At 32.9% G+C, this 10,765-nt stretch overlaps 1 protein-coding gene across 1 annotated transcript in view; it reads right to left on the minus strand.

Moving 5' to 3' along the window:
- FBXL5 (F-box and leucine rich repeat protein 5) overlaps positions 1–10,765 on the minus strand; it is a 38,620-nt gene that overhangs the window by 4,027 nt on the left and 23,828 nt on the right. The window contains exon 10 of the mRNA XM_019740856.2: positions 3,069–3,217. Within this exon, the coding sequence (XP_019596415.1) occupies positions 3,069–3,217 (149 nt within the window). The remainder of the gene's footprint in view (positions 1–3,068; positions 3,218–10,765) is intronic.

Below are 10,765 nucleotides of genomic sequence, written 5' to 3' on the forward strand. Positions count from 1 at the left end.
GCTAAATTACATTGAAGAATAATGAAAAAAATAGGAAAATAAAATTTGCATTGAATTTTAATCATTAAATTCTTTAAATGCATGGCAAAGAATAAATTTTATTAAAAAGCACTTTTTAAATATTCAAAAAGAACTATGTTGGTTATAGTTATTTTCCCACATTTTTGTTATTGAATGATTTATTTTGCCTGGATTTTAAGCATATTACTTATGCTGTATATCTGCACTTACCTTCACTTACCTTTAATTCCTCTTTAACTTAAATTAAAAACATAAGAGAGCAAATCATCTCAGACTGTATCACCTTCAGAACTATGTGCTAATCTATCTTAATTCATAAATTATACATATATTGAAATGCACATCAGTATAAAGTTTATTTTCTATTGTTGTTCAAATGTACTTCAGAGACCTAAAACTATGCAATTTCATGTAATACTTCTTAAATGACAATTTTAAAAATTTTTATATTTAAATCTTAACTTTATCAACCAAATTAAATGTCATGAAGAATCATTCAGAAGAATCAAAATGACATGTTATGTCAATGTTCAGTACAGTGTCTTCCTCACAATAGATACTGTTTAAATATCTGATTACTAAATTATCGTCTCCAAAATCTCTGCTAGTGCTTAGGAAACAGATTGTTCTGTTTTACTTATCACTTATTATTCAGATAATGAATATTGTTTATCAGTATTTACTTCTTTTAATTAGTAACCTGGTACTTAACCAGGTAAAACTCCTTTTGACAAAAAAAAATTTTTAGTTAAATGTTACTCTCAAATATTTAAAATATAATTGTTACCTAAATATGCTCCCTATTATTCTAAGACCATGCATAAAGTATATTAACTACTTTCAAAAATAATAAAAAGGGCCCCCCCTCCCCTAAGCAGTTACTCAGTATTTACTGTACAAGTTGAGTTGTAGTGAAAGATACTGGATCAATCGTGTCATCTTGCAAAACTGGATGCAATGCAACTTTATTCTAACACTTTCTAGGTTGTCCATATGTCCTTTTAAGGAAAAGACTGTATCAGAACATTGCTTTAAGAGCAAGTGGCTGGAACTCTGGAACACAAGTTAATATGACAAGTCACCTTGTAAACTTTAAAGAATTTCCATTTCCCCCAAATGATGCCTTAAGAAGCTGTAAAAGGAGACTTAATATTGGATTATACAAGCACTGTCAATTGCCTTCCAAATTTTTCAGTCACGTATCTTCACCAAAATTCACTTATTGAAAATTACCACACACTTATCAAACACACACACACACACACACACACACACACACAAAACAAAAAAACAAACTGACATTCAACAAAAGGAATGTAGCAGCTCTTTTGGAACACTTAAAATTTATATATTTAAAACTGGTTAAAATCAAAGGAATTCTAACATCCTAACAAAGTGCAAAAGACTTTAAGTATTTAACTTTATCCTATCATCTAAATTATTTCAAAATTTGAAAAATTATAGACACAAAGTAAGTAGGCAGATCATTAAAATGAACTGTGACCAATCTCCCTCACCCTGTAACATCTATATACCCCAAAATAATATAACAAATTAGATTGTGAAATTTATTCTCACAGCATAAGCTATGCTGAAATCAATGTGGACAAGTCAAGTGCAACAAATGAGATGTTTTTCTTATAAAAATAATTGCTTACTAATTCCTTTTCACAATATGGCCTATTCCTAAGCCTTAAGAAGTACATATAACACTGTACCAACAATGACATGACAGTACATTTTAAAAAAAATTCCCCTTCTCAAACTTGCTGCATCCACACAAGAAGTAAGTGCCTCACTAGCCATCACACTTTGTTTTTGTACACTATGTTGCAACTACAATTTTAGACATTCATTTCACCATTCCTATTATACACTGAAAGCAACAAACAGCAAAGAAACGCTCCAACTTCATGTTGCTATTTTGAGAACACGGAAGGTCATCTCCTGCATTACCAATGTGATTCCAGAAATAAGAGAGCTGCTAGCTCCTGTCTCTTCATATATATTTTAAGGAAAATCTAATCTCTAATAGCAGATTTGCTAACTTCTCTACCTACTAATATGTCATTAAAGAGGCCATTCCTTTAGTCTTCCTGGCTCCTGTCCATTCTCCTTCCCACCTGAGAGAAACTCAGTTGATCCTCGCATCATCTTACGATGAATTGGGCTCTCAGAAACAACAGTGTATGCTGTAAAAAGACAGGGCGTAGTAGGCTCTGAACCATCTACATTTTTTCTCCAGTTATAAATACAGAAGATTGACTTGCTTACTGATAACGGAGAAGGAGCTTTTTATGCTTCTGGGCATTTCAGTCTCTAACAGTAACTATCAAATGCTCAAAAGGGCACTGAATATACTTTGCAAAAGTATAATAAATAGGCCCACTGAAGGGTTAAGGATAGCCTTAAAAATCAAAACAAAACAAAAAAAATCAAGAAATGTTTATCCGGTGGTTGTTAAAAGTAGGTTTAGGAATCAATCTTCAAAGTACCATAGGGATTTCAGTCAGGTCTAAAGCACCTCACCTCCTCCCAACATCACACTCACCACTTTCCTCAATCTTCCATGATTTATTTGGAACCAAAGATCTCTCAGGAGTTCATATTACCAAAGTCCTCCTTCTTCTACTGAATTTTATAAAGCTGTCCTACAAGAAATCATCCCTAAGAAATCTATGTATCTAGCATATCAATACCTCTAAATTGTTAATGAGTGCTGAATCCTTCTAGAGGAATTTCCCAAAACTTTGTAAGAATTTTAGTATTTCTACAACCACCTGCCATTTTCAAATGACTAAACTATTACATATCTGAAAACTCTGGCAGAATAGATATTTGAAGTATGTGCCGCCACCCCCACCCCCAAAAAAAGGACCTTTGGAGAAGCTCATTAATGAAAACCTATGTGATTTTTTAACTGTATCAAATATAAAGGACTAAAAACGTTTGGTAATTAGAAATCTAGAAACCCTAAGAATTATCAGAATTGTCAAAATGTTTAAAATAAATTTCTTCAAAAGCGTCTCACTGTTAAAAGGCATTACCGTTAATGTTGTCACAGTAGTAAAAGAATTCATCGTTTAGAGAAGGACACGCTGAAACCAAATCCTGCAGGCCTGCACCAGTTACAGTAAGACAACCAGAGAGATTAAGGTGCTCCAAATACGGCAGCCCTCCTCCCAGAGTCAAAACCCTGTAAGAGAAGCAATGCAACAATTAGGATATATTAACCCATGAAAATGTATGTATAACGATGGCCCACTGGACCATTAATAATAGACCTTTCAATTTGGTAATGAGAAAATTTTAAGAATTTCTATAAAGCATGGTAACTAACCTCATCTTAGGCAAGAATACATTTAACTGAGAAAACTTTCTACATTTTCCTCAAGACATTCAATAAACAATTTCATGAAACTTTTTTTATAAGATGAACATTACAGTAACTCAATTTTAGAGGAAGGAAGTCCTGAATCCTGGAATTGTAATCTTCATTCTCCTACCAGACTGCCTAAGTAAAAATTACCAAGAAAACTACTGACCAGTTTGGCAGTTCCTCAAAGAGTTACAGAGTTAGTATTAATATTTGACTCAACAATTACTCCCTTAGGTATATACCCAAAAGAACTGAAAACATATTTACATAAAACTTGCAAACAAATGTTTATAGTAGCATTATTCATAATAGCGAAAAACTGGAAACAACCCAATGTCCATTAGTTAATGAATAGACAAACAACATATATATTATATAATATCTATAAAATGAAATGTAATGTAGTCATAAAGTACTGAAATATGCTACAGCATGGATGAAACTTGAAAACATGCTAACTGAAAAAAGCCAGACACAAAAGGTCACATACTGTATCATTCCATTTATAAGAAATGTCCAAAATAGACAGAATAAGCATAGAGACAGAAAGTAGATTAGCGGTTGCCCGGGGCTGGAAACAAAGAGGAATACAGAGTGACTGCTAATGAGTCTCGGGTTTCTTTTTAGTATGATGAACATGTTTCTGAATCTGACAGTGGTAATGGTTGCCAACCTTGTAAATATCCTAAAACCACTGATTTGTACACTTTAAAAAGATGAATTAAACGGAATGTGAATTATATTTCAATAAAAATGAAAACCTAATGGCATATGCTAGAAGAATAAAAACATTTATATAAATAGGATAAAATGAGAAGTTGGCTAAAATGACAATGGGAGAGCTGAAAAATATCAAGAACGAAACTGAGAACATCAATTTTCTGTACAATGATGTTTAAAGCAGTACCACAACAGCAAAAATTGGGAAAACTGGAAACAATACAATCTTGAAAGGGATTATGTCAAGAAACTAATAATACAATAAATTTAGTAAAAAGGTCATTAACATGGTTATATAGACACATGGAAATTAGAAAGTAGAGGTAAGCAAAAGTATGTAAACTATTAATTGAGATTAGAAAAAGTTACAGACATATTTATATATTCAGTGAGGGACATCGAATGGTAAAGATGATGTTTTAAAGTTTTGTAACTGCACGTGTGTAAGAGAAAATTAATCTATTAAAAACAGCTTATCAAAACCCCAATACCCATAGGAGATTTAAATGCCCATTGCCCCTTATATTTTGACTGAAAATAACTGATTTTTTTTTTTAAGTCAAAGATTTCCCCAATCCATCCCTACAGTTTAAATTAACAACAGTGACAATTCAGAACCTCAGTGGCTTGACTGGGCCACAGCAGTTAAGAGACAGCGGACTTCAAAGGAAGACAATACAGGATTTAAAGATTACTAATTCTATTTTTCCTAAAAAGTTGAATAGCTCATAATAAAAAAATAAAAAAGCTTTTAAAAAGTCGTCTAAAAGTTCTCAGAAGGTATCTCAACACAGAGACTGCTTTCATGTTATAAAATTTAATTTTTCAGCATACCAAGGACAGACTACATGGCATATAAAATTTCATATCACAAATATACTTGAGTAAACCATTTGTGCACTCACTGGTCTCACTGAACTGAGTGGGAAATCAAACTAAATAAGCAATTATAATACCATACAGTGCTCTTCTCGGTACATACAGAAGAGGCAGGGGGTCAAAAAAGGTTTGCCATAAGAAGTGACAATTAAACTGAGAGAGAGAAACAAACAGAAGTTAGTCATTAAATGTAGGTATGTTACAGACAGAGAGCAAATGCAAGTGTCTGAAGAGGAAAAATGGTACCTTGGAGAAAATAGCTGAGTATGGCTACTGAAGGGGGGTAAGGGTGGGTGTGTGTGTGTGTGTGTGTGTGTGTATGTGTGTGTGTGTGTGTGTTGTTTCCTGGTGTCTTTTTTTGGCAGAGGTGAGGATGCAAGGAAGTAAAAAATAAAGAGATTTAAGAAAAGTACAAGAGACAAACTACAGAGGGTCAAGAATTTAGACCCAAGGGCAGTAGGACTCATTAACAGGTTATCACCAATGCCCGAGTATGTCAGGCATTGGCCTAAACAATAAAATGCGAGATTAATAAAATACAGGTTCTGCCCTCAACAACGGAAAGAAACATTTAAACAAAGCATTAACAATTCATGTTAAAGGAAAAAAAATGTTATAGAAATGTATATGTTATAGAAATAGTGTAGACCAGAAAGTGACTCAAAAGTAATAATCTTAAGAAGAACAGAACAAAATCCAGAATTCAAGAGTGTATCATTCACATTATCTGGCATCAAATAAAACACTACTAGACATTCTAACAATCAGGAAAAAAAATCAATCAATAGGAACAGACCAATAAATAATAAAGATGATGGAATCAGACAAAGACTTTTAAAACAGCTTTTATATTTTAAATATGCTGAAGGAATTAAATATATATCTAAACATAATGAGAAACTGAAAAATGTGTTTATATATTTTCTGTATGTTTTTATATATATATGTATTATGCTATATTTTATATATTTATATGTGTCTATGTGTATACACAGGGGCAGTGAGCATAACTGTACCAAATGGAACTTCTAGAAATAAAAAACACAATATCTGAAATAAAAAGTACATTGAAATGAGATTAGCAGTGATTAGACATTGTAAAACTGGTAAGTGGACTTGAAGGCACAACCAGCATAGCCAAAATAAAGCACCAAAAGGAAAAATAACAAAAACAATAAGAAAAAAAACACTGGTGTGATATACTGAATTGTGTCCTCTCCACCCAAAAGATATGTTGAAGCCTAACCCTCAGTATCTATACATGTGACTTTGGTTGGAAATAGTGTTCTGTACATTTAATCAGGTTAAGATCAGGTCATTAGGGTGGTCCTTAATTCAATATGACTGGTGTCCTTATAAGAGGGAAATTTCTCTCTCTCTCTCTCTCTCTCTCTCTCTCACACACACACACACACACACACACACACACACACGGAGCATGCCAAGTGAAGAGGTACAGACACAGGAGGAAGATGGCCATGTGAAGATGGAGGCAGAGACCAGAATTATGCTGCCACAAGCCAAGAAACACTTGAGTCTACCACAAGTTGAAAGAATTGAGGAAGAATCCTCCCTTAGAGGTTTTAGATGGACCATAGTTTGACCAACACCTTGATTTTGGAACTCCAGAACTGCGAGAGAATAAATTTCTATCATTTTAACCACCCAATTTGTGGTACTCTGTTATGACAGTCCAAGAAACCAATACAGTGGTATCTCGGTTTTCGAACATAATCCGTTCTAGAAGACCGTTCAAGTTCTGAAACGTTTGAAAACCAAGGCATGGTTTCCCCATAGAAAATAATGCAAAATGGATTAATCCATTCCAGATCTTTAAAATCAACCCTTAAAACGGCAAATTTGGCATGAGTTTTACTATCTAATGATACCATAGATCCATTATATTTATGGCGTTCGTAAACCGAAATGTTCGTAAACAGAGACGTTTGAAAACCGAGATACCACTGTACACTACAGTGGCATAAGTAAATCCTTATCAATAATTGCTTTAAATGTAAATCGATCATACACTCCTATTAAAAGGCAGAGATTAGCAGACTTGATTTAAAAAGCATGATCCATCTATTATATGTACTGTGTATAAGAGACCTCCCTTTAGATGCAAAGACACAAAGAGGCTAAATGCAAAAGCATAAAAAAACATAGTCCATACAAAAAGTAAGCAAGAGAGAGTCAGAGTAGCTATACTATTGTCAAACAAGACTTTAAAAAAGGTTACAAGTGACAAAGAAGGATATTCTATATTGATAAAAGTTTCACTACATGCAGAAGATAAAACAATTGTAAACATATACACACCTAACAACAGAGCCCCAAAATACATGAAGCAGAAATTGAGAGAACCGAAGGGAAAAATAGAAAGTTACACAAAAATAATTGGAAATTTCAATACCCCACTTTTAATAATGGATAGAATAACTCGATGGAAGATCAGTAGGGAACTATAGAGCTTGAACACTATAAACAAATTAGACCTAACATACATACATACATAGAACACTTCACCCAAGAACAGCAGAAAGCACATTCTATCTCTCTAGGAACATGTTAAGCCACAAAACAAGCTTTAATAAATTAAAAAGGTTGAACTCGTACAAAGTCTATTTTATTTCACAATGGGATCAAAATACAAATCAGTAACAGAAAGAAAACTGGAAACTTGCTAATATGTGTAAGTTAAACAGTATACTATAAAACAATCAATGGGCCAAACACACACACACAGAATAAAAACAAAAACGCAACATGCAAAAGCTGCTGGGATGCAACAAAAGTAAGGCCTAGAGCAAAATTTACTGTTGTAAAAACGAACATCAAAAAAGATCTTAAATCAATAACCTAATTGAACACCTTAACAAGTTAGAAAAAGAGCAAACTAAACCAAAAGCTGGCAGAAGGAAAGAAAAAATAATAACTAGAGCGGAGATTTTTAAATAGAGAATACAAAAATTATAGAGAAATATCAATGAGATCAAAAGTTAGTTCTTTGAAAAGGTCAACAATATTGATAAGCATTTAGCTAGACTAAGAAAAAAAGAAAGAGGATTCAAATTACCAAAGTCAGAAACAGAAGTTGGGACATTACTACCAATTTTAAAGAAACATAAAGGATTATAAAATAGCTCCGTGGACACTTGTATGCCAACAAATTGTATAACCTGGATGAAATGGACAAATTCCCTAGAGATACAAGTATCAAAACTGACTCAAGGAAAAAACAGAAAATCAGAATAAACCTGTAACAAGTAAGGAGACTGAATTAGTAATCAAAAACCTTCCAACTAAGAAGCATAAATCAGATGGCTTCACTGGTGAATTCTACTAAACATTTAAAGGAGAATTAACAGTAATTCTTCTCAAATTCTTCCAAAACACTAAAGAGGTAGAAGACTTCCTACTCATTCTATGAGGCCAGTATTACCCTGATACTAAAGCCACAAGAAAAAGAAACTACAAGCCAAATATCCCTTGTAAATATAGACGCAAAAATCCTCAACAAATGCTAGCAAATTGAATCTAGGAGCATATTAAAAGGATTATACACCATGACCGAGTGGGTTTTATCCCAGGAATGCAAGGGTGGTTCAACATATGAAGATCAATCAACATAACGCACCATAATACACCATGTTAATAGAATGAAGGGGGGAAAAAAACACACAATCATCTCAATTGATGCAGAAAAAGCATTTGGCAAAATCAAACACCCTTTCATGATAAAAACACTCAGCAAACTAGAAGAAAACTTCCTCAACATCACCGAGGCCATGTATGGAAAACCCACAGTAAACATACTCAGTGGTCAAAGACTGAAAGCTTCTCCCCTGAGATGAGGAATAACAAGATAAAGATGCTCACTAAGAATGCTTCCATTTAACATAGCACTGGGATGTTCAAGCTGGAGCAACTGAACTAGGAACACAAACAAATAACATCCAGATTGAAAAGGCAAAAGTAAAATTATCTTTGTGTATGACATGATCTTGTATGTAGAAAACTCTATAAAGAATTCACAAAAACATTTGTTCATAAACAAATTCTATGAAGCAGGAGGATACAAAATCAACATGCAAAAATCAGTTCTATTTCTATACACTAGCAATGAACAATCTGAAAGAAAGTTTAGAAAACAATTCTACTTAAATAGCATCAAAAAGTTTAAAACACTTAAGAATTAATTTAACCAAGGCAAAAGACTTATACACTGAAAACTACAAAACATTGCTAAAGAAATTAAAGAAGAAATGAAAACAAGGGCTCAAATACGTGCATGCCAATTCATAGTAGCATTATTCAAAACAGATAAAAGGTAGAAACAAACCAAGTGTCCATCAACGATGGTATCAATGATGAATGGATAAACAAAATGTGGTATATAAGTACAGTAGAATATTCAGCTATAAAAAGAAATGAAATTCTGATACATACTACAACATGGATGAACCTTGAATACATTATGTTAAGTGAAATGAAGTAAGCCAGACAAGGACAAGTATTACAGGTCTCCACTTATATGATGTTATCTATCACGTACAATGCAAATACATAGAGACAGAAAGTAAAACAGAAGTTACCAGACTCTGGGAGAGATGGGAGAATAAGGAATTATTGCTTGATAGTAACAGAGTTTCTGTTTCAAGTGATAAAAAAGTTTTGTAAATAGTGATGAAGGTTACACAACATTGTGAATATACTTAAAGCCAGAGTTATATACTTAAAAATGGTTAAAATAGTAACCTTTATGATATGAATATTTTACCACCATTTTTAAAAGATGTATTCAAATCCTGAGGCAAACACTATATAAATGAGTACTAGTAAATAGTGCATAAAAACAGATACTAAAAAGTAACTGATAAATCCAAAAGAAGTCAGAAAGAGACAAAACAAGAATAAAGAAAAGATGAAACAAGGGGAAAGCAGACAGCAAGATGGTAAGCATAAATCTAACCATATCAATAATTACATTAAATGCAAATGGTCTAAACAGATCAATTAAATAACAATGTTCGACTGGATAAAAAAAGTAAGACCTAACTACCATGTTTCCCCAAAAATAATACCTAACCAGAAAATAAGCCCTAGCATGATTTTTCAGGATGCATGTAATATAAAATAAGCCCAATGCGTCTTTTGGAGCAAAAATTAACATAAGACCCAGTCTTATTTTGGGGGAAATACGGTATGTATGCTGTCTGCAAAAAAATTAAAGAGCAGTTGACTTGGATTCAAGGAGAGAAAGAATAGTTTGTACCAAAACAATAATGGCATTGTGAGGGGGCCAAAGAAGGTTGAGAATTTACACTAAGAGGCTATCTTTATTTAATGACAGCCAAGATTTATTTATTTCATTCCTATGAAAACCTTAAAATGTTACATCAAGACTGCACACAACACTATCTATTCCTTATGGCTTTGATTTAGTTGGAAACTTTGATTTTCAACCTACATTTGTAAGTTAATGTTTTTAACAAGCCCCATACAACCAACTTGCCAAACTGGTGCTATTTATCCCTGAATAAAACATGACTAATACAAAAGGATACACTGAATGTTCCCACTACCACGTCTGTTCCCTTAAGTTAAACTTTTCTGTTTCTGCAAGTTGAGTTGAATACTTGCATGAACTGTATTTGTTCTCTAACTTACTGACACCAATTGTTCTCAGTGTTGTAACTGGTTAATTGAAATACTTTTAAAACCAACATAATGAATGCAAAAAAGTTGTTTCTAAGTATTAAATTT

Source organism: Rhinolophus sinicus, linkage group LG02 (genome assembly GCF_036562045.2).
Source record: "Rhinolophus sinicus isolate RSC01 linkage group LG02, ASM3656204v1, whole genome shotgun sequence".
NCBI classification, from domain to species: Eukaryota; Metazoa; Chordata; class Mammalia; order Chiroptera; family Rhinolophidae; genus Rhinolophus; species Rhinolophus sinicus.